Source organism: Sander vitreus, chromosome 10, assembly GCF_031162955.1.
Source record: "Sander vitreus isolate 19-12246 chromosome 10, sanVit1, whole genome shotgun sequence".
In the NCBI taxonomy this organism is placed as follows: Eukaryota; Metazoa; Chordata; class Actinopteri; order Perciformes; family Percidae; genus Sander; species Sander vitreus.
This window is the reverse complement of record NC_135864.1, coordinates 23,551,613-23,577,586: the sequence shown is the minus strand read 5'-3', so window position 1 is coordinate 23,577,586 and position 25,974 is coordinate 23,551,613. Positions and strand designations below refer to the sequence as shown.

General features: G+C 44.0%; 1 protein-coding gene across 1 annotated transcript in view; it reads left to right on the top strand.

Annotated features, from left to right (window-relative positions):
* Nucleotides 1-4,833, top strand: part of LOC144524622 (GDNF family receptor alpha-4-like) — a 48,221-nt gene extending 43,388 nt beyond the window's left edge. Inside the window, exon 8 of the mRNA XM_078261011.1 lies at nucleotides 1,928-4,833. Within this exon, the coding sequence (XP_078117137.1) occupies nucleotides 1,928-2,140 (213 nt within the window). The 3' untranslated portion in view covers nucleotides 2,141-4,833. The remainder of the gene's footprint in view (nucleotides 1-1,927) is intronic.
* The last annotated feature ends 21,141 nt before the right edge of the window (nucleotides 4,834-25,974 follow it).

The following is a 25,974-nucleotide window of genomic DNA, read 5'->3' as shown; positions in this document are numbered from 1 at the left end:
AGTTTTAAATGACGACTTCAAAGGGCTCACACATGATACGTTTGACATCATGTTTAATAGCAAGACAGACATTTTAATGTGCGTACTTTTAGGAAAATACATGATCACACACTGACATGTAATAAAACACATGACATCTGTGGGTATATCCACCATTTCACTGGAAAACAACAGCAAAGTGGTCTCAGTCTCAGCCAGAAAATCGCCAAACTGGAACAAAGAATATCCATCCTTTATAGGGTTAATCTCCCCATTCTCCCCCCCAAGCTCACAATTCAACCCAAGCAAATCCAAACAGCTCTGGCTCGAGCATAGTTGCTCCACAACGTATCAAATCCAGACCGAACTTCCCGACCTCATCGGCTAAGTTCGGCTGGCATCCAGGCTAGTCCCGCGTGTCACTGAAACGTACATTTTGTAACCCCACCCACCATCTTTTCCTAAAACGAACTGTAACATTCTTGTGCCACATGTCAGTTAAACCTATGTCCCGACCCGGAGCACCAAAAAGTGACACAAAGAGTCCCGACTAAATGTGTGTCTAAATATGACGCTAAAGAAGACTTTTGGCGTCAATAACAAACGTCAAAGGCACCTGACCAAGTGTCGCTTTTTGACGCCATGGGAGGGGGAATGTGTTGGCTCAGACCCAGCTCCTTCCCAGGTCGGAGGACCCTCAAGCAAACTAGGTGCTAGACCGAAGGCTCCCGTTAGCTCGTGGGCCACCGTCCGTAAGAGCAAACCTTTGTCAAAAGTCCTTTGTTTTAATGTAAGCTATCTTTCATAATGATAATATACTTTCCATACAAATTACAAATTACTAACTAAAAACAAAAAACAAATTGCATGTACATATCGTACTTATTGCTCCTTTTAGCATGATACTTTATTCTCTTCCTTCTGGTGGTTTTAATATTGAGTTAAGGGTATGTTGAGGGTCAAATCAACTTTGCTTAGGGATCCCAACAATACTTTGACTCGCCATAAAGAATGGCTTCACACCATGCACCATGAATCGCTTTTAATAGTATAAAGTATTATTGTTAAGAATTTATGATGAATCGGTTGAATCTCTGCTCACAGTGTCTCCGAGAGATTCATTTACACCACCTACATTTAATTCAATTGGTTTCTCCTTTTAATTTTTAATAAAAGTTCATTTTAAATTCAGATTAATTAATACAAATTCTGTTTGGTCAAATTCAGCCTCAAACCTTAATTTCAAATTCTAAAATACAAATGAATTACCAATTTTTAACCAATTTCTAATTTAGCTTTTTTTTTTTACTTTTTTATTAACATGAAACATTTCTCATGCAAGTTCAATTTTCCAAAATGATGTAATGCAAATTTTAAATTACCAAATTTGATTTAAGTGTCTGGCACAAATATCTGCCCAAACAATTCAATCTTGTTTTTCACTATTTACCATCTGAGAGTTTGGGTCAACACTTCCGTACCGTTGTTAGACGCTTGTATCAAGGGATGTCTCTATCGGAGTGGGAAGTATCGGATCGGAGCCGATATTGGCACATCTAACCGATCGGGGATCAACAGTCAACCCGATCACCTTACTTTGATAATTTACGTCTTTCAATTCTGAAACATTCTAAGTAGAAGTTGATTTTATGTCAGTTTTACAAAAAATGCTAGCAGCACTAAGTGCAATGTATTAAGCTGAAGACATCTTTTGTTACTTTGTTAACTTAGTTATTTTTGGAAACAAAAAAAAAAGTGCTATTATCTAGGCATCGGAACGGGTGCCTAGATATCGGAACGGGACTTGGTTTCGGCAGATATTCAATTTGTTTTCAAAAAAGGGATATCGGGAAATATATGTAACTGCTGTTTTGTTTTTTTAGCATTTTTAATTGTGAAAAGGTGTAAATTGAGAAATGTTTTACTAACAGCGTCTTCTCCCTGTCAGCTGGTTGAGAGTGAGGAAGAGGAGGAACTGACCCAGACAGAGGAGGAGGGGAATGAGGGGGGCCAGTTTGACGTCATCCCGCTGTACTCGGAGAGGGCTACCGTCTCCAACCTGGGCTCCCCGGGGACAGCCGGGGCTGCATCCGTAACCGCCGGCCCTCCTAACGCCGTACTACTGCTCCTGCTTCTGTTGGCCTCGCTCAGCTGGGGCTAGAACCCAGGACGTAAAGAAGACACACACATATACACACACACACACACACACACACACACACACACACACGTTCACGTATGATGGACCTGCCAACAATCCTGGACTGATCGCTGTAAAATCATAGGACACAGTGAAGAAATGGACTTCACATTTTGTCAGTAGCATCCTCTTGATTCCTCACTTCTGTCCTTGCTTCCTTCCTTTCCTCTTTTGAAAATGGCACTTTGTACAGCATAATGTGATTGCAGCTGCAGCGGTGTATTAACAAAAGGCCTAGTCATGGTAGGTGTCATATGCAGCCATCCACCAATGAGGATAACGTAGCAGCTCCTGTCACAGGCTCAGAACAATGTTCATTTGCGTGGCTTGCTCAGTTGTTAGCAGACAGACAAACAGGCCAAGGTGTGTGTTATATTGGCTTGTCATATCATACACATATTAACTGCTGCGGCTGAGTAGAAAAAAAAAACTGCTCACATCAGCCTCCTAATCATCAGAAGTGAATATATATTTCTGACAGCAATGATATCTCCCAAAGAAACAAACTGGTGCCAAAATGGCTGCAATTGCTGACAATTCAACACAATAAAACACATAATATTAAACCCGACGCAAGTATTAAAAAAAGAGCTGCATAGCTTGCGCAGTTAATGTGTGTTTTAACTTGATAGCAAAAGGCTACAATATGTACCATAGTAACAGTAGTACAGTGCAGTCGGACTTTGTTTTTTTAACTCAATGACTACGTTTACATGCACAATATTCTTTTTTTTGCCCTTATTCTAAAATGAAACTATTCCGACTAAGTTGTGACATGTCTAATGAAAGTAAATATGCCACTAATTTTCCCGTTCATATGCAGCTGTGGAAAATAGGATTTTTCAAAGTGTTCCAGCAGTGGAAAACTTTGAAACCAGCTTCTAGAAAAGGTCGGCTCATGTCCAAAAACCTGTTGATATCCAGGCCTTTGATAAAGTTTAAAAGTAGCTGTGTTTCTCCTTCTTTTCTTTTGGCCGTGCATCTCTACCGCAGCCCTGCAAACTGTTGGCTGATTGGTTTGTGTACAGTAACCATAGCAACGCACAGAGCTCACCGTAAGCTGTAAACAGGCAAGAGGCCGTAAACTGTCACAAACTGCAGTAAAAACCCTGACTGAGACACAGATTCTGAATGCGCTGTATACATGTCCAAAGAATGCTTCTAAAACCTGAATAATACTGACAGATCTTAATCTTAATCAGAAAATGCTATATTCAGAAAAAGGCCTTATTCTGAATATCCAAACCGAATATGCTGTTTACATGACCTGAATCAAATTCGGAATATTGTCATATTCTGAATATTATTAGAAATATTAGTGTGGATGTAAATTTACTCATTGATGGATGATGATTTGTCCCACTGGTTGCAACCAACCTGTCTCTGGGTCAACCTAACAATGACTGAAGGGAGAATGGGCATTGATATATGATGCATCAGTCTAACTTCATCAAGGTGATGAATGGAGTGATGCTGCCATCCCTGTTCTACAGCCATGGCCAATGACAAATCACACTCTCATTGTTTAATGAACATCAAGTGCCAAGTGGGTGATGTGTGTGTTTGTGCGCGCGTGCAGGGATCAGGCAGAGAGACTGTAGAGAAAATTGGGTAAAGCTTTTTGTTATAATTTGAGTTCCCAACAACGTCAGCATAGCCACACACACACACACACACACACACACACACACACACACACACATTTGCACACATACTTCCTGCCATATATTGAGCCGATGCAGCTCTTTCTTGCTTTATTGCTCTATCCCCGTCCCTATCTCCCTCCCCGGTGACTCGGGCTCAGGACCCGAGCTGCCACAGGCAGCGATATGAATAAAGCCGTCATAATAAAAACAATACAGCAGAAACAATATGAGCTCTAAAACGGCAGAACAAATCAAATAGCTCCCCAGCAGGCGAAAAAACACGCGCGCTACTTCTGACACCGACACAGAGACAAAATGAAAAGACTTCGATAAGGAGTGGGAGTGAGAGATGAATGGAAGAGAAATTAGGTAAAAGAATAAGGCCAAGTCCCCGTGTGGTCTTTGTGTGTTTGATGTTTTACTTGTTTTTAGCACGGAGGCTGATAATCAGTCCCTGCCAACATCTCTTTATCAACTGACAGGCTCCTCGGGGGGAGTGTTCGTGTGTGTGTGTGTGTGTGTGTGTGTGTGTGTGTGTGTGTGTGTGTGTGCGTGCGTGCGTGCGTGCGTGCGTGTGTGTGTGTGTGTGTGTGTGTTGGGTATCAGGCAGTGATAGAAATGCGCTATAGCGAGAAGAGAAAAGACCCTGGAGCACAAACAGCAGAGAGAATCACCGGCTCCGATTCTCTGTGTCTTATAAATCTTTTGCTGACACTCATTTCTTTTCTTTCTCTTTCCAATTTCTTGGAATTTGGAAAATCAACTTCCATGTAGAGGGGCGCCTGTGATGGTGGAGGGCAAGAGACAGAGGAGGGAAACGATGAGAGAGAGAGAGAGAGAGAGAGAGAGAGAGAGAGAGAGAGAGAGAGAGAGAGAGAGAGAGAGAGAGAGAGAGAGAGAGAGAGAGAGAGAGAGAGAGAGAGAGAGAGAGAGAGGGAGAGAGAGAGAGAGAGAGAGAGAGAGAGAGAGAGAGAGAGAGAGAGAGAGAGAGAGAGAGAGAGAGAGAGAGAGAGAGAGAGAGAGAATGGAAAAGAAAGCATGATGAGATGAAACAAATAGGAAAAAAAGAAGCGAGGAGGCATGAAGGACGTCAAAGTAGGACATAGATATATAAGAAAGCTGCAAGGAGAAGATGATGAAAGAACAGGAAGAAGGAAAGGACAGAGACAGAAAAGAGGCCGAACCAAAGGATGAAAAAACAAAAGAGAGGAAAGAGAGGGATGGAAAGAGGAAGGAAGGAAGGAGATGAGAGGGAAAAGTAGAGGAGGGGCAGAAGAGAGGCAGAAACAAAAGAGCAATAAGAGAAAAGGAAGAATTCATGGAAGGAAACCAAGAGAAAGTGAGGGGAATGAAAGGATGAAAGAAGGATAAATAAGGAGCAGAGAGAAAGAGGAGGAAAATGAGAAACAGGAAAAAGGAGAGGAAAAGGAGGTTTTCTTTGAAGCCACGGAGGAAACAAACTGCAGAGAGAGAGAGAGGTGACAGGTGTGCAGTGTACTATGACCTCTCTTTCTCTTTTTCTCTGTCACACACACACACACACACACACACACACACCTGTCTGACAAAGTGTCTGTCACTCAGTAAAACAGAGATAGAGAGCGAGTGAATACACTTCTTTGAACATTTGGCAGTAAATACTGATGTTCTGTGAGGAGGAGTTTTAACTAAGCAACAAACAGCAACCAGGCACTGCAGTCTAACACCAGACGCTGATTACAATGAAACGTTCATTCATAGTAATGACAAAGTCAAACATCTCTGTTTCTCACTCACTAAGCTTTACAGAGAGCGCTCCTGCACACAAGAGACACATCGAGCACCTTCAAATATCCGACCGAAGTCATTTGCTCTCTTATGAAATGGATAAATTGAAATTCTATATATATATATATATATATATATATCCCATGATGTTCAGACCAGAATTAACAGTGAGTGTATCCCATAACAAGTGTTGTGTGTGTATCATAAACACACATCAGTGCGTCTTTGCATTCACATGTACCTTCCTCACCATGAACACACACTCTGTAGCCAGCCAGGCTGTTCTCATGAACCATTCCTGCATAGAGCTACCGAAAGTAATGCACTGTAATGTGTATGTAATCAATTTATTTATTCCTGTCTGCCCCACTTTAACTGCCGCTGTAAGGCAGAGACTGCTAGTGGCCGTACTACTTATGACCGGAGAGCGAAAAAACTGCAGGGAGGAGGTCAGGGGGGTGGGCTGAGTCCTAAAACACAGGACGTTCAATAGTGTGGGGGGGTGGAGTACATGTCCCGGGAGTACTACAGTACTTAAAGGGTAATTTCGGTTGATCACTGTGAGATCAATGTTGTTGTCAGAACACTTTTAATTACAATCTGAGCCGGGCGGGCTTTACACAATGATGATAGCGCAGCGATGTTGAAGCGTCATCTCCTTCATCGCTCTGATTGGTTTTAGGTCTATACAATTGCGCCCAGAGGCATTTGAGGGGCGTCCTTGGTGACGCCCCTTTGGAAATGGACTGTGAATGAACCTTCCCCAGACCCGAGTGGGTCTGGTGTCAACCAGGTTAGTCGGTGGCAAAAAAAAAACATTTTTAGTGGACAAAAATCAAGGATACACAATTGCCCCATTAGGTTACATTGCAGCTTGGTTAGTCTCGCATTGCCAGGCTAGTCCAAACAGCATTCCTGGATGGGAGAAAAAGGTGCTCTGGTTTATTGGCATTTCGTTAAACCAATCACAATCGTCTTGGGCTGTTCTTAGCCCTGTACGGAGCCACGGTGCAAAAATAGCTGCAGAATAGCCTCAGGAAGGAACTTGTTTTGGTGGAACACGTGTACGTTCAAAGGTTGTTTTAGTCGTGCAACAGAAAACTCAGATTGGACAGATAGTCTAGCTAGCTGTCTGGATTTACCCTGCAGAGATCTGAGGAGCAGTTAACCATAGTCCTCAGAAATCCACCGGAGTTTAGAACGCCAACACAAAGAAAGAGGAAGGTGACGGATATCCGGCTGAAATGAGTGAAATACGAATTTCCAGCGGCAACAGAACAATAAAACAAAAAAAACTGGCTTTTCCTTTTTTCTCAGTCCCACCAGGACTAAGGACTAGGGGTGTAACAATACATCAATCTCGATCGATATATCGATAAAATGTCCCACGATCCAATGTTGTCGATACAAAGTGAAAATATCGATACATATCGTCTGTAAGATGCCCCTTTATTTTAGATTCCCACTTTTATATTTGAGACGTTTTTAACTTTAAATGTCTAGAAGAGCTCAGCAATAACAATTGTCAAATCATATTTTAGTCTGTTTTTTGAGTTGATATAAATGTAACTGTGTTAAAGTGATAAACTGTGTTATCTGATATCGTCTCATTTTGATCACAGGCCGCTGAATTGAATAGAATCGACATCGTATTGTGACAGACTTTAAGATATCAGTATCGTTGTCCAAAGAATCAATATAGCATCGCATCGTGATAAAACTTGTGATTTACACCTCTACTAAGGACTGTTGCCTAAACTACCTACATTTGCTACAGCTTTTGTGAGAATTATTATTGTGAGCTCACTAATATTCATAAGTGATTAGTTTTATAGACATCATTAGCTAGTTTCAAGTCAGCAGTCTGGGCTGAGACATAAAATGGTGACTCAGTGGAGGAAACAAAACAGTTTGGTGAGTGTGCTCAGGAGAGTGGTCAGGGATGATGATGCCTGAGGTCAGCTTGCTTTGGCTGATTGAACCACTTTGTGGTGGATTCCAGTACCTTGCTCAAGGGAAGTAACGGTGTGATGACAGTATAAAGAATCTCCTGGCGACTGGGCTCTGTCTGTAACGGTGAGCACAGTGCAGTACTTGATGATGACTCTGACCTCAGAATCTCTCCTCCCTGCATTATATAGAACTAGATAGCCAGGTCAGAACCCCCAAGCACCCCCGCCTCCTCCCAGCCAATAGCGGGGGTTAATTGAGATCAGCAGGGGAGGGCCTTTCACCAGGACCCGTTGTTCGTTTTAATTGTTGTCTCGGCTGTTTGTCGTCAGGCCGACACCCGGTGGCAGGACGACAAGAGGGATGGACAGAGCGAGAACGGGAGACAGCGGAGGGAGAGAGAAGAGGGAGTGGATACCCATGATTTACATTAATATGTGCTGAAATAAACAAGCAGAGAAGTCATGCGTTAAATCAACTCAGAGAGAGAGAGAGAGAGAGAGAGAGAGAGAGAGAGAGAGAGAGAGCCTGCAGGGTAATAGAGGAATACAGAAGGATGATGTGTGTGTGTGTGTGTGTGTGTGTGTGTGTGTGCTTGGAAAGAAGCATTCTTTTTATTGTTCTATTACCATGCAGTAGAGCTACACCCGAAAGCGTGCACACACACACACACACACACACACACACACACACACACACACACACACAGCATGTCACATTTGAGCGTCTGCTTTCTCTCTCCAGTATTTTAGTATTCTAATCCATCATTGGCCTGACACGGGGATGCTGTCTCTCCCCATGCTGCTGCACATACACAGCATCCAAACGGAAGATAAAGGCAGAGCAGGGGAAAACAAACTCCACAGCAGGGAGAGCTTTATCCAGGGAGATAAAGCCGTTGAATAAAGCGGCGACGGAGAGATATAGAGGAAGTTTAAGAGATGGAAAAGAGAGGGGGAAAGAGAGGAAGGAGCAGAAGAAGAAAACGAGGGGGAAGGGGATGGAAATGCGAGTGGGAGAAGCAGAGAAGGAGAGGAAACCGAAGGCAGAGAAGAGGAGAGAAGAGGAAGACCAGGGGTTGGTGGGATGGGCGAGCAAGCAAGAGATAGAAACAGAGAGATGTGTGTGTGTGTGTGTGTGTGTGTGTGTGTGTGTGTGTGTGTGTGTGTGTGTGTGTGTGCGTGCATGCGTGCGTGTGTGTTGCTGTGTGTCGCAGCTGAAGCCTGAATCTCCCTGTTCCATTTCACACTCTGTAGGTCCTGACGCATCGGCCCACACGTACAGACACACACACACACACACACACACACACACACACACACACACATACACACAAACAAACACACAAACACACATTTTTCAGTCATGCACGCAGATAAACAAAAATCTGCACAGTCAGTCTAAACTAAAAGTCCTGCAGCTTTTGCCCTCGACTCTTTCAGGCTCCTTGGATCCCTGCTTTCGATCTAATACACTGGATGCAAGAAATATGAAAGAAAAAGTCCGCTCCAAAACATGTAAATCATTTTTAAAACAGCTCTGATATGAAGCATTTAACTTGATGCCTCTTCGCAGATATTTGCACCAATGGCCATCTGATAGAGTGAGGAGTCAGTCAGAGAAGCGCAGCGGTGAGTCAGGTCGAGAAGCAGCTGATACAGAAACTAAAAACATTTACAACAGGATGTACTGAGTGGAACGCTTCATATTTGGCTCCAGTGGTACAGTATCAATCTAACAGACAGATGCATGCTTTAAGATATTTGTCTCTGAGATTCCAGCATTCAGCCCAGTACAATAAAGGGGAATACCAGTCTGATTGTACCAATGAAAAATGACATTTAAAGTGTCTATTGAGAGGAAAAACCTGATCATTTTGGATAATTGTCTGAGGTTACTGCATGACAGATATCTGAAAACATGAGGAAATAAACCTATAATAGGACATTATTCCTGAAATGTCAGATATATTGCCATAACAGTGACCCTAATACCAACTTATTTATTTAATTTATTTTGGTAATTTTCTGTTTCAGATCAGAAGTTGTTACTGTGTGTTACCATTTTATGTGAAGGAGCTGCTTGACAGTTGAACCTGTATTCACTTTCTGCTGTCATTCAGGCTGTTAGCCTAACTTAGCAAGAGACTGCATGCTAGCTTCACTGAACCAACACACACTTGTGAATGACTCATTATTATCACATGTGGTGTTTATGGAACCCTCACTCTAAGAAATATCTGTGTATTAACAGTTGTATGGCTGTATTTGTTTTTAACAGAAATTGTCCATAGAATGTGATTCACAGTTGTATTCCTGGTTATTTACATTTCGAATTGCATTATGGGACCTTTATCTGTGCTCCGACAACATTTGGCAGCCTTGGAGGCGAAAGCAACACAATTTCATCCGTCTGCATTTCAGCAGTAAGTTATTGGATTAGCCAGCATCAAAAGTGCAAAAAAAAAAAGCATTGAATGCATCAAAAGCATAAAAAAGCGCCAAAAGGGTAAAGAAAAAACAACTGTTGAAAAGAGCATCAAAATAAGCTTGAAATTATTCGAAGAACAGATTTCTTTTTTTCGAACTTTACTGAGCAGCTTTGTATGAGATAGGTTAAGATAACAGAAAATGTTCTGTGTTCTAACTGAAGCTACACACAAAATGTACGTTGTTTTAATCACAGGGACAAAGTCTGGGTAATGAGCTGCCAGAACTTTTTCTGTTCTTTTACGGATTTATTTCTTAGAGTGTGAAAGTGCTATCAACAGGTGAGCATCTCTAAAGTGCCGTCGTCATGGTGGGGTTTGTTACAGTTTATTGTCATCTCTATTGACCTGTTGAGCATGCTAACACATGCTAACACCACCTGGGGCTCCACAGAGATACTGGACTGTTTCATAAGCAGTCATTGGACAAAGACAGCTATTCTCCCCAGCTTGGTCTTTGAACTCGGCACAGAAACTATCACGGGGCACGCACACTCTCCACTGAATGAAGTAAGACCACTTTTGCTTAACAGTGACCACTTCATCCACAAGCAGCATTCGTGGGATAATGCTAATTGCTAAAACATACTGTAGTGTAACAGGACACGCACTGAGTCAGTAATGTCAGTTACACAGCGATAGCTATATAAAGTTAGCTAACGTCAACTAACATCGGCCACTATAAGCTTCTGCTCAGACAGATCAAGTGAGGCTGTAGCAGCACATCCCCCTGATAGGACTGAAGTGAGCGAGGGTGTATTTTTGTCTCATAAATTACATTTTTCATTGTATGAGGAAGAAGGTATTAAGTGGTCTTTCAAAAGGACAGACGGCTTTAAGTCTGTTAACATGAGAGAATGAAAAGACATGTGGTCAGACAGGAACCTCTGTCATTTTGGAGATGAACCACACTTCCTGACTAAAATCTTCATCACTTATTATATTATATTTATTATATTGGTCAAGAACTCTGAAAGACCATCAACAAGAGCTTCTTTCTGTTTCACCTCTTTATGTTCAGTTTGAAGCAGCAGTATCTTTTGTTAAACGGTGTCTTAATGTGTGATGTCTCGTCATTTGACAGTTCATTGTCAATGTTTTCTATTACTCCCAACTCCCATTTGAGAATATTATAACTGTCTCATTGGTACTCACTCTGACTGGGATCCATTTAATATCTAGTGGATGGATTGTTCAGGACATCTTGGAGCTTCCTCTCGGACCCCCCAGGGACCCCCCAGGGACTCCTGGCCTCTTTGAGAACCACTTTACTGCATCGCACATCAAATGATGTTTCCCATGTTTCTGCACAGTGAGCTTGTATCCAGCTGAATGTTTTTCTCCAGCCGACACGGATGCAGACGCCTGTCACAGTCGGCATGCGTTGCCATGGTTACCCTGGTCTCACCCAGGTTGCTGCACCCTGGGTGATCCCCAAATGGTAAATGGAGCTGAATAATCATCGTAAATGTGATTCTTTTCAATACACCAACACCTGGTGAGGGTGCGTCGGCCATTTTGATGCTTTTTTTCCTCCCCTGCTTGACTGATTGACTGAGCACCCCAGCCCCCCCCCCTTCCACCCACCTCCCCCGCCTCTTATCCCGGCAGGTGCATGGCTGAATGGGACATCATCGCCATGGAGATTGAGGCGATGACACTCGCGCGCACACACACACACACACACACACACACACGCACACGCACACACACACACACACAGAGTCACAGACTGGGAAATGAGAGTGGCTTTCATGGCCGCGGATGCTCAGTCTGACTGGATGGAAAGTTGTCTGTCGCGGGGCAGATTGAGCTGTCACTCGAAGGGAAGTCTGCTCTGCACACATGGACGGGTCTCTCTTCCTCTCTCATTCTGTCAAACGTAAACCTTTCCTTTGGGTCATTCCAAAGTAAAGCCAGGAGACAAGCAGCCGCAGGTGGAGATAAATGCACTCCATTTAAAGACGCTGACCAAGGCTGAACCCCACACACACACACACACACACACACACACACACACACACACACACTTCCTGTCTGTAGCATGTCCGTGTACAGTGCCAGAGTGAGGGAGTCAAATCACCACAGCCCCCCTGCCCCCCCCACTCTATCATGTCGGTGTGTGGTCCTTTGGTCCTGTGCTTTCTGCCTGTCGGAGTGTTGAAGTCCACTCCCTCACACACACAAATCTACGTAAATAGAGACGGGCGGTTGATTGGTTTAACACTGTGTAGATGACACACTCTGTCTCTCTGGGGCCATATATGGGGCCCCGCATTAACTATTTCTGTTTCTGATCAGTGATTGACATGTTGCCCTGCTGAATGTGCCCCGAGGGGAACACTCCATGCCTCTGCTGTGTTCACCTGTGAATAATAAAATAAATGTACGAGCTGACATTTCCTTACCTAGACTCCTAGTGTGTCTCTTCTTCTCTAAAGCAGTGAACAGTAAGGAGCTGAGGGATTGAAGTTGCGGCAGATGTGACAACGTGGTTTGACATTACCAGTACCTTTTTTCTTATAAGCACCGGTATAAGGTCTCTAAATAGAGTGTAATTTGGTATAATATATTGTCTAGATATAGCATATTTTGAGTTTAAAACGGCAATATATGCGTTTCTAGTTACAGCTTAATTTAGGTGTATAGTTTCTTATCAGCGTCTAACTGTTTGTTTTCTGTTTAATAAAGACCAACTCATTTCTTATTTTGGTCTAATTTGATACGGAGTAAGGCTTATTATATCTTATTTATGTACTAATTACAGCATAATTTAGGCATTTGGCCTTTATTTAGGATATAACTGTTTGTGTTCCGTCTAAGAAAATGGACATTATTTCTACTTTTGGTCTAATTTGAGACAAAGTACGGCTTTTTTATGTACCGGAAAATAAAGTGTGACCGAAACTTTATTATTCATCACATACAATTGTACAGTACAATGTAGTGAAATTGAATCTCTGCATTTAACCCATCCTTAACATTAGGAGCAGTGGACAGCTACATACAGCGTCAGGGACACTTTGAGTGGTGGCCAGGTGAGGCCAGGATCAAACCGCCAATCTTATGGTTGAGGGCCTCTGATCCACACCCACCCAGTTAATCACGCACCCCCCTGGACTTATTTTCATAACACATGATCAGTGTGAAATTCTAATTAGGATAAACAGGAAAACATGCTTCAATGTCTATATGAACACAAACTTGTACAAACGTATCTTTATTAAGTACTAATAATAAAAAAAAAAGTAATCATATATTCACCCCCTTCGAGTCAGTTTGAGAGCACTTGTCTTGCTCACTCAACTCAAGGTCCTTTTACTATTTCTTCATACTTCAGCTGGAAGAGTTCAATTGTCATGGAACAATTTTGGAAATAGTTTTATCAACAAAACAATCTCAACTCAAGCAGTCTACAAAAACATAAAAAAAATGTCAAATCGATGCAGCAGAATCAGAGATATAGTCTTTTTCCCCCACACTTTTCTCTTGTCACAGCCTGTGTCTAATAAGCCTGGACTACATTTGGACGAAACGGCATATTAATGACTTTATGTATCATGCTGTATTGGCCTCTTTTCCATGCTACAGAGTTAGTGTGGGTTTAAAGTTGAGACAACAACACAGATATGGAGGATTTTAATTTCTGCCTACTTTCCCAGATGAGTGTGTACAGAGACATCCCGATACAAGGTAGGTATAATAATGGGCAGGGTCATGATCCCTCACCAGTGTTGGGAAGGATACTTTCAAAACGTATTCCGTTACAGAGTACAGAATACCTGCCCAAAAATGTAATTTGTACCGTATTCGTTACGTTACTCAATCTGAGTAACGTATTCTGAATACTTGGATTACTTCCACATTGAATTGCATTTTATAAATGTAGGAATGCGGCCATCACATACAGCTTACTAAACAGGCTTATTCTGGTGTGTTCTTCTGTTCCAACTGGCTGAATGTGTACCTAAACAAGCAGATAGGTTTTTGTATTTGTAGTCCCGAACTGCATACTACAAAAATCTAACCGCAGTCTAAGCTACCATGAGCTAATTTTAGCTAATGTTAGCTAACATGTCAAACGGGGCTAGTCTTTCCACGGCTCTGGGGCTAGTAAATCAGCATGTAGGAGAATGTAAAGTCGCACGTCAACTATAAAATAGCAAGGTGACCAGTAAAACTACAACAGACGACTACCCTTGGCTAAAAATAACTTACTTTAAGATGCTTCTTCAGGTTGGAGGTGGAGTAATTTGGACGCTGAAAGGAAGTTGGTTGCTGGCAAGAAGTTGACTGCAGTGCACAGTTATATTTCGTTCTCTCTTCTCTTTCTTTAATGTGAAATGCTGTTTGAATTTCCAAGATAGAAACGCATTCCTGCCCTGGCTCTGTTGTGCCGGTTCCAGCTCCATCTCTACCTCTATCAGTGATCACGCAAATAGCAAATTTTTTTGTTTTCATATTGGGGCTTCTGGGAAATGCATGGAGTTGCGAGAGTGAATAAACCCGTGAAACAGAGAAGTATCGTCATGTAATCCATTGATTTCAACAATGTAACTGTATTCTAAATACCAACTATTTAAATTGTAACTGTAACGGAATACAGTTACTCATAATTTGTATTCTGAATACGTAATGCCGGTACATGTATTCCGTTACTCCCCAACACTGTCCCTCACATCCAGGTATGTTTTATGGGCAAACAGAAGTTTCTTGACTTACCTCAGTCCAACTGGGCACCTCTTTTACTGAAGAATCCTACACTGAAGGCAAACATATGACAGAACCTGCTGACAGGGCTGGACAGGGGTAAAAAATCAGCCCTGGACCCAGACCAGCCCGCCACAATCAGCCGTACACCAACTGTCCTTGCACTCCCCTTCAACACACAACACGGTCTTCGGCAGTTCGTGAAATTGTCACGTTATTTTTAATCTATTGATTCGTGTACAACAACACGTTCATCTCGTTTTTTTCGTGGTGGCCAGCACGAAATGGGAACCATCTATACGGAGGTTGAGTTTAGGAAAAGATGAACGGGGAAAGCAAACATCACACCCTGGGACACGATCCGCGGTCTCTGGGGGACACGCGACAACAACGGGACGGCAGAGGTTGGGTTTAGGAAAAAGAAAACAGGGAAAGGACGCCTCACACACTGGGAGACGGCCGCGACAATAATGGGACGGTTCTGATTAGGAAAACAACAACGGGGAAACAAAACGCTAAACACGGGACACGATCCCCGGTCTCCAGGGTGAAAGTCCTGTATTGTTTGACCCATCCACCACCCCAACCAACCTCCTTACGCGGATTTTTGGCATTTCATACTACTCACTACCGTAGTTGTGCTGTGATCACGACATATGCTTCCCATTGAAATACATTAATTTACATTTTCGTGCTGGCCACCACGAAAAAACCGAGAAAAACGTCCCTGTGAACATGAATAATAGATTAAATAACGTGACCATTTCACAAACTGCCGTGAGACTGGGTTGCAACACATGTACGTACCAGCAGGGTTTAAAATAAGCCAAATGCTGGTAGAATATGCAAGTGGCTGGCAGATTTGCTTCAGTCACCATCCAAAAAACCATCACCGGGAACCATCACCTTATCGTGGTGGAGAGGTTTGTGTGTCCCTATGAACCTGAGGGCTGTGTTGTCTGGAGCTTTGTGCTCCTGGTAGGGTCTCCCAAGGCAAAGTGGTCTCAGGTGAGGGGCCAGACAAAGAATGGTTCAAAAATCCTATGAAAAATCGAGGAAGGGATGAAGTGACCCTGCCCGGAGGAAGCCCGGGGCCCCCGTCTGGAGCCAGGCCCAGATGGAGGGCTCGTCAGCGAGCGTCTGGTGGCCGGGTTTGCCACGGAGCCCGGCCGGGCACAGCCCGAAAAAGCTACGTGGCGGACATCTCTCCATCCCATGGGCCCACCACCTGTGGGAGGAACCGCTGGGGTCGGGTGCGCTGCCACATGGGTGGCAGTGAAGGTCAGGGGCCTCGACGGACCAGACCCGGGCAGCAGAGGCTGGCTCTGGGGACGTGGAATGTCACCTCTCTGTGGGGGAAGGAGCCGGAACTTGTGCGGGAGGTGGAGTGCTACCGGTTAGATCTGGTGGGGCTTACCTCTACGCACTGTCTTGGTTCTGGAACCATACTCCTGGATAGGGGTTGGGACTCTTTTCTTCTCCGGAGTTGCCCAGGGTGTGAGGCGCCGGGCGGGTGTGGGGATACTCACAAGCCCCCGGCTGAGCGCCGCTACGTTGGAGTTTAACCCAGTGGACGAGAGGGTAGCCTCCCTACGCCTGCGAGTTGTGGGGGGGAAAACTCTGACTGTTGTTTGTGCATATGCACCAAACAAGAGTTCAGAGTATTCGGCCTTCTTGGAGACCTTGAGTGGAGTCCTGCATGGGGCTCCAGTCGGGGACTCCATAGTTCTGCTGGGGCACTTCAACGCGCACGTGGGTAATGATGGAGACACATGGAGAGGCGTGATTGGGAGGAACGGCCTCCCTGATCTAAACCAGAGTGGTTGTTTGTTGTTGGACTTCTGTGCTAGTCATGGATTGTCTATAACGAACACCATGTTCGAACATAGGGATGCTCATAAGTGTACTTGGTACCAGAGCACCCTAGGCCAAAGGTCAATGATCGATTTTATAATTGTTTCATCTGATCTGAGGCCATATGTTTTGGACACTCGGGTGAAGAGAGGGGCGGAGCTGTCAACCGATCACCATCTGGTGGTGAGTTGGGTCAGGGGGTGAGGGGAAGACTCTGGACAGACCTGGTAAGCCCAAACGGGTAGTGCGGGTAAATTGGGAACGTCTGAGGAGGCCCCTGTCCGACAGACTTTCAACTCACACCTCCGGGCGGAGCTTTTCGTGCATCCCTGTGGAGGCTGGGGGCATTGAACCCGAGTGGACAATGTTCAAAGTTTCCATTGCTGAAGCTGCGGTGAGGAGCTGTGGTCTTAGGGTCTTAGGTGCCTCAAGGGGCGGTAACCCACGAACACCGTGGTGGACACCGGTGGTCAGGGAAGCCGTCCGACTGAAGAAGGAGTCTTTCCGGGATATGTTATCCCAGACGACTCCGGAGGCAGCTGCAAGGTACCGAAGGGCTCGAAGGGCTGCAGCCTCTGCCGTGAAAGAGGCAAAGCAGCGTGTGTGGGAGAAGTTCGGAGAAGACATGGAGAAGGACTTTCGGTCGGCACCAAGGTACTTCTGGAAAACCGTTCGCCACCTCAGGAGGGGGGAAGCGGGGAACCATCCAAGCTGTGTACAGTAAGGATGGGACGCTGTTGACCTCAACTGAGGAGGTAATAGGGCGGTGGAAGGAGCACTTTGAGGAACTCCTAAATCCGACTAATACGCCTCTATGGTAGAGGCAGAGCTGGAGGATGAGGGGGGGGATTGGCATCAATTTCCCTGGTGGAGGTTGCTGAGGTAGTTAAACAACTCCACAGTGGCAAAGCCCCAGGAATTGATGAGATCCGTCCCAGAAATGCTTAAAGCTCTGGGTGTGGAAGGGGTTGTCTTGGTTGACACGCCTCTTCAACATTGCATGGAAGTCTGGGACGGTGCCTAAGGAGTGGCAGACCGGGGTGGTGGTTCCCTTTTTAAAAAAGGGGGGACCAGAGGGTGTGTGCCACTACAGGGGTATCACACTTCTCAGCCTCCCCGGTAAAGTCTACTCCAAGGTGCTGGAAAGGAGGGTTCGGTCGATAGTCGAATCTCAGGTTGAAGAGGAACAATGCGGATTCCGCCCTGGTCGTGGAACAACGGACCAGATCTTTACTCGCAAGGATCCTGGAGGGAGCCTGGGAGTATGCCCAACCAGTCTACATGTGTTTTGTGGATCTGGAGAAGGCGTATGACCGGGTGCCCCGGGAGATACTGTGGGAGGTGCTGCGGAGTACGGGGTGAGGGGGTCCCTTCTCAGGGCCATCCACTCTCTGTACGACCAAAGCGAGAGCTGTGTCCGGGTTCTCGGCAGTAAGTCGGACTCGCTTTCAGGTGAGAGTTGGCCTCCGCCAGGGCTGCGCTTTGTCACCAATCCTGTTTGTAGTATTTATGGACAGGATATCGAGGCGTAGTCGGGGTGGAGAGGGGTTGCAGTTCGGTGGGCTGGGGATCTCATCGCTGCTTTTTGCAGATGATGTGGTCCTGATGGCATCATCGGCCTGTGACCTTCAGCACTCACTGGATCGGTTCGCAGCCGAGTGTGAAGCGGCTGGGATGAGGATCAGCACCTCTAAATCGGAGGCCATGGTTCTCAGCAGGAAACCGATGGAGTGCCTTCTCCAGGTAGGGAATGAGTCCTTACCCCAAGTGAAGGAGTTCAAGTACCTTGGGGGTCTTGTTCGTGAGTGAGGGGACAATGGAGCGGGAGATTGGTCGGAGAATCGGCACAGCAGGTGCGGTATTACATTCAATTTATCGCACCGTTAGACGAAAAGAGAGCTGAGCCAGAAGGCAAAGCTCTCAATCTACCGGTCAGTTTTTGTTCCTACCCTCACCTATGGTCATGAAGGCTGGGTCATGACCGAAAGAACAAGATCCAGGGTACAAGCGGCCGAAATGGGTTTCCTCAGGAGGGTAGCTGGCGTCTCCCTTAGAGATAGGGTGAGAAGCTCAGTTATCCGTGAGGAGCTCGGAGTAGAGCCGCTGCTCCTTTGCGTCAAAAGGAGCCAGTTGAGGTGGTTCGGGCATCTGGTAAGGATGCCCCCTGGGCGCCTCCCTAGGGAGGTGTTCCAGGCACGTCCAGCTGGGAGGAGGCCTCGGGGGAGACCCAGGACTAGGTGGAGGGATTATATCTCTAACCTGGCCTGGGAACGCCTCGGGATCCCCCAGTCGGAGCTGGTTAATGTGGCCCGGGAAAGGGAAGTTTGGGGTCCCCTGCTGGAGCTGCTACCCCTGCGACCCGACCCCGGATAAGCGGATGAAGATGGATGGATGGCTGGACCATCCAAAAAACAATGGTAATCTATTGAGTGGCTGGGAAAATTTGAACGTTCACTAGCCATTTGGCTGGTGGACAAAAAGTTAATTTTGAACCCTGCATACCAGCCGATACCAGCCCCTAATACTGTCACTTAGCTGAGTGGTAAGTAAGATAGGATGATAGTGTACGTGACGTGAGTCAAAAAGGCTGCCACGATCTTGATGGTCAAATGGCTAAAGCTTGAGGCTGGAGCATGGCTGTCCCGATGTCTTGTAACGTTATAGTAAACAGGTGAAAAGTCTGTAAGTTAAACTAAAGTGTTGTGTTATATTGCAATGTGGATCAATCAGAAAACTCTAGTATTATATTTGCAAGTGCCTTAGCTTGCTAATACATAACTAACATTAGCATAGAAACAGCTAACTTGTCCTCTCTGGTAGACAAAGGGTGCTAAAATAATCGTTTTATATGCTTAAATCTCATGTTTTTAGCTAGCTACCGGAGTTATTTTCGCCATCGGTGGGGGTGGGACTTAAATGCACTCTTTGTCTACGGTATAGGTTGGAGGTGGGCCGGAGTAGGATGTGATTGGCCAGTGTTCAGATGAGAGACAAACCAGTGGGGCAATCATGTGATCTCTCTCCTGTCTGTGGGCCGGTCAGCCAAAGACCAAGGATGTGAATGGCCAGTATTCACATGAAAGACACGCAAATGGGCCAATCATATGATCCCTCCTCTTTCTCTATGGGCCGATCAAAAAAATTTAAAATATAAAGCTTTCGACCAGTGTGCAGCACATGCAGTCCACACAAATAGACTGGCCCACAGGGAATTCTCCCGGTAATCCCAATGGCCAATCCATGCCTGCCTGCTGATGTGTCTACAGACAGATATCTGCAGATACATTTAAAATAAAAGCTAATAAAAAAGCTAAATTGTTGTCAGACGATCGCCACTAAGTTCTGAGATTCTTTTGCTCTCAGCGGACACCAAAATCTTTGTCCCGTTTTCTCCAGATTCTGCATTTGTATGCAGATATCTGTTCATAATAAAGTCATTGACCAAACTGAGTCGGGCTGCTGAACTTTGACAATGCATATGTCACATAAAGCACTGTATGAACGGTTTCATGTGAAAAGCTTGTATCTCCAAATTGTGGTGATTTTACTGCTTGCACATGAGCTAGAGAAAGATTGTTTCTGGGAAAACTGCTCAGCCCCATAAAAATGATGTGTTTTTCTGCACTTACTGAAAAGCTGAAAACATGTAAATACAAGGACTTCAGCGAACAAAAGCGATATATTACACCTGTGGGATAATGAGATTGACACACTAACTGTTGCTTTGAACATGTTGGTGCATACAGATGGATGACGAGGAGTAAACATTGCTATGCATCTGAAAGAGGCTGCGTTAATCAAGTTTCCTAACGGAGGAGTGATATTCACACTCGCTGGGGGTGTGGGGGGGAGGCATTTGCACGAACATATGGCCATAGTAATAAGCATGCACATACATAATGATGCACTCGTACTACATGCAGGGATCGCTATAATTTGAATCGACTTTCAGGCAGATTGATTTTCCTTCAGGCAGTAGTTTTAAGTACAGGACAGATTGCAGCCTGCACAAATGGCCTGATACAGCAAGATCCAAGCCTCAGCAACAATACCTTCATTCCCGCATTCAGCTCACTAAAACGTCTGCTTCTGAGAAACTGAGAAAAACACTGCGGAGCTGTTTATGCAACTTCATACAACTGCTGTGAAATATTTGTCCTGCAGCATCTATTTACCGGCTAAAACCTGCAAGATAATATTGGCCTGGCGTAGTAAACACAAAATATGGTAAAATTGTATAGGCTATGTGTTAAATTCTGTCTGCTCGCCTTCTCATCATCCTGCTTGCCAGTCAAACTGTGATGAGAATGAGTCCACGGGTGTTTTTAATAGAGCCTGTCAGTGTGGGACTGATGAGAACACACTGATATCTGAAAACTCATTTAATGTTGGCACAAAGGAAAACAAGCGTGCATGAACACACACACACACACACACACACACACACACACACACACACACACACACTGACACACACACTCACACACTCACACACACACACACACACACACACACACACTCACACACCCATGCACACACACACACACACACACACACACACACACACACACACACACACACACACATACACAAACACATTGCTATACTTGAAAGGACCTGTCATTGATCACATTCCCTCCCTAAACTGCCTTCAGCCATTGAAGTCTTATGTTGGTGGCTACAGTCTGGTCTGAGCACTCTCTACTACTGTTTCAACATGAACCTTTATCCAGTGATTGGCAGCCAAAGTTACTCAAGCTTGCTTGCATTTGAATATCTGCTGATTCAGAAACTAACCTGAGCACTAAGGACACTCTATACAGCTGAAATCACAATTAGTCATCCCCATATTATTAAACATTATTATTACAGCATCATTTTCAACGACACAGCTTCTCAGTTTGGTACTTTTAGTTTGTTGTTTTTGGCCTCAAAGGTATTTCATCTTTAGTGTTGATTTTGGTATTCTAATGTTTGGTTGCTGTAATAAATCTCAAATGGGAATTTATATAAAACGCACTTGTTATATGTGTATATATATATATATATATATATATATATATTGTGTGTGTAATATTATGTATTTATATTTTATCAGTGCGCACATACCTAAATATATATTTCTGTTGATCAACCTTACCGAGGATATTTTAAGTTGTAAGTTGAACATTGAGAAACTTCGATAAACTTTCATTTCCCACAGAATTGGGACAGGCAGGAAAAAAGAATTTTTTTCATTTTCTGTAAATTTCTTTCAGTAATAAATATGTCACATGGATTTTGTTTATATTTGTATCTCTTATTAAAAAGAAATTGGGCCTTTCGAGATGGATCAACGTGTTGTTAGCACTGGTGAGGAATAAGGAAGCCACAAATTAGCATCTAACCTAGTAAATGATTCAGCTGTGTTTATCATGAAACCAAATAATATGAAACATTCATTTCTCCCTTTTGGGTTCAGATATGTTCTCAAAAGAGAACACATGTAATGTATGAAGCTAAATGTATCTGTAGCAGAGAAAAACACTCAGTTAGACTTGAATTGATACATTATGTTAAAAGCTGCTAAGCATTCAGCCCAGAGATACTGACCTCATCCTCTATTAATTCCCATTTGCTACATTGAGCAGCGGTTGTGTTACGGCGAGAGCAACACAGTAACTAAATGTTCTGTCTCATCAAAAGAGAATTACTTTGAAGTGTTGTGGCAAATTTGCACACTCTTCTGCACAAGGACACTGGTGTCCAGCTTTGTCAGATGGCTGCACTTTGATAGGGGAAGAACAAGGGGTGAAATGATTGGTCATCACCGCACCAGCTGCTAATGTATTCTGACTAATCCCATACTGTTTGTAACTCTGCTGCAGTTATGCTGTGCACCCCAGGCCACGAATCACTTGCCACACCCCATGCTCTTGTGCTGTGCGCCATCGGTTGACAGTGAAAGAGCCTCAGGTGTTTAATAGCTTTCATAAAGTGGGTCTTGGTTGAATCACTATTGTGTTGTAGCAATTTGTGATGAAAAGAAGAAAAGTGAGCATTTATTTATATGTCATGGGTTATTAACTTGACTTTAAAGCCTAAAGACCAAATGCCAGACAGGCTTTTAGACAGGCTAATACATCGCCATTGCATGGTTCTAAAACCTGAACAGTCCTTACGAAGATAGAAAAACCTGAATACACACACACACTGAGCTCAGTGTGAGGTCCATTGTAAGGCCTATTAAATAATCAGACGGGTTTCTTCCCCACTGGCAAAAATCAGAACCAATCGCCTGTTTCTCAGCAAACTATTGTGTGTGTGTGACAGAAAGAGAGGTAAACATTCAAGTGTGTAGCTGTGCACGCACAAATCCAGACATCAGTTGTTTGTGTGTGTGTGTGTGTGTGTGTGTGTGTGTGGGGGGGGTGCGCACGCACTGCGTCTCCTCTATTGCTGCCATTCAGTCTCTGAGGAGCAGCTCCAGAATTAGTGCTGTGTATTTCCAGCCTCCATGGCTCATCTCTCACCAGTGACCCTGTTTGAATCCAGGTCTCAGCTTCTCTCACCTCCATCCCTTTGATCTCATACCCCCCTCATATCTCCCCCCACACACACACACACACATATCTCTCATTCATTCCCACTCTTTCAATCTTTCAATCCATTCTGTGCCCCATTCCTCTATTCCTCTTCTCCTGGTACAGTTTGACTGATAGCATTTATTTTCAAGGTTGACAATGATACTTCAACACTGACAATGCAAAAAGCTTCTATCCATCTATGTAAAATAACACAAATGGGTTATGGGAATAAGCCTATTCTTCTATATTTGTGATGTGGACTTCTTTGGACTTACAGTATATGGACTGTTTCTTGTTGGCATACTGTGGGAAAATACAGTTCTGAGTCATTAATTCCAACCCTATTGTTTGACACTAGCTATGTTTCCATCCACACGTTTTTATCCGAATTAAGTGATATTGAATGAAAAATGCCTTATGGAAACAATAAAATTCGATTGAATTTCATTTCACTCAAAAGAAATACGTTCAGTCTCATAGGATTTTATCTTGATCGATATACGGCTTATGCGATAAACGCTGATGGAAACGTTATTTGCCGAATAAATAATGAATTGCGATTAAGTTTTAGGTCATTTTATGGTTGCAACCCGCCACAAAACGAAGAAGAAGAAGTTTTAGTTAATTTCCGCCCAGTATTTCCGCTCTGTTTGCACATAAGTTTGTGTCAACAAAGACAGATGGAAGTGGACGAACAAGGAGACGCACTACCGGGAGTGCCGACACAAATGTCCCTTATGATGCAACGATTGTCTACCGCAGCCTGTAGTACGATTGATGGCCAGCCCTTTCTATTGACAAAATCCCTGTAGCCTTCAGCAGGGGGTCTAATCGGGACGTGAGTCCCGTCTATTGCGCCATACACCTGTGGCACAAGGTGTGCTCTGGAGTTACGCAGCAAGATATAATGCGCCTCATCCACTCCAGGTAGGTATATATACCTTCGCATCATCCTCGTTTGTATGGCATTGCACACGGCATAAACACACCGGTGCACGGTGGGTTTTGCTGACTCTGCGCATGTAGCCAGTTTGTAGAGCGCAATGGCGATACGCTCCTCGGTTTGAACCGGAGGGCGATAGCTTGCGACATCTGGGAAAAGGGACGGGCCAAAAAAATTACACAACAGGTCAAATGTTGTCTTGGTCATCTTGGTCATCCGAAAATGCTTCAACCAAAGGATTTCCGTGAAGTGTCTCTGAACCACGATCTCCCAGAACTGTTTGGAGCGCTGTCGTTCCGACACCACAGGCCGCCTCCGTTGTCATCGGGCATTTACGTGCATCTGCATCATCATAGCAATGTGTTGATAGCGTCGTTGTTTTCTTATTATAGCTTGATATGTCGCTATCAGCTGGCACATAAGCACTATTACAACTTGTGCAATGTTGATCATTTGTTGGTAGATGGCGCGATCCATTTTGTCTAGCAAAACTTTGGTCGCAAATGAATGGAAACACCTTAAAATGTCTAAAATCAATACGATATAACAATTTGATTGCAAAACAGCATGTGATTATTACGCTCATTACGCACAGGTTTTTATCTGCTTTAAAGCCGTTGGATGGAAGCACACTTTCATCAGCTTTATTCGCATGAGTTTTTTTACCGAACTTTAGATAATTCAATTGACAAGTGGATGGACACTTAGCTTATGTTTACATGCACACAATATTCCGGGTTTTGCCCTCATTCGGAATCAGACAATACTCTGACTAAGAAGAAGATTTTGTCAGTATTCCAGCGGTGTTGGACTTGATGGAGTGTGTGAACACAGCCTCCTTCTTTCTTTCCTTCAACCACCTTCTGTAAAAGGTCGCAATGCGATGTTTGTGCATATCCAAAACCTGTTGGTCTTTCATAATGTTTAAAAGTAGCTGTATTTTCCTTCCCACCAGAGATGTGGGCTTTTCTTTTTTTGGCATTCATCTCCAACCATCCATCCATCCATCTATCTTCATCCTCTCATCCAGGGTCGGGTCGCTGGGGCAGCAGCTCCAGCAGGGGACCCCAAACTTCCCTTTCCAGAGCCACATTAGCCAGCTCTGACTGGGGGATCCCGAGGCGTTCCCAGGCCAGGGCGGAGATATAATCGCTCCACCTAGTCCTGGCTTTTCCCACCCAAGGCTTGCAAACTGTTGGCTGGTTGGTTTGTGTACAATTACCATACCAACGTCAACATTTAAAAAAAAATCTTACTTCATACAATATCTTGGCAAAGACTGTACACTGTAAGCCTGGATAAGTTGAATTTACTTTAAACAATTGAGGAAACCGGTTGCCCTAAAAAATTAAGTAATGTGTAATGAAAATTTGAATGCATTTAACTTAAATGCTTGAAAGGGTGGAATTGTTATTTTAAGTTCAAAACACTACTCACTTACAATCTTTTGTAATATCAATTGCCTTGTCACATGAACTTGAGTTTGAATGAATTTAAACTCAAACAACATGAAAAACATGAATTTAAGTTAAAGTGACTAAACCTTTTTTGTATTCACTGAATGTGCTAAACTAGAACATTTAAATTGAGGCAAATATGCAATACACAAAAGTCATTCTTTTTCTGTTTTATTTGAAAACAGCATGAAGTTACAGGTTGGAGCCCCCCTGCTTTAACAACCTTGAATCATAAGCCTTAAACTGTGGCAAAATGTCTGTCATTCATGTCCTGAACATTACATAAAACTTGAAGTTTTTAGTCACAATCATGCCTCTATCTTAAACACACTTTTTGTGCTCAAGCATGTGTACATCATTATCACAAGAAATCACATTAAAACTGTATTATAGCTTACACTCCTGGTAGGGAAA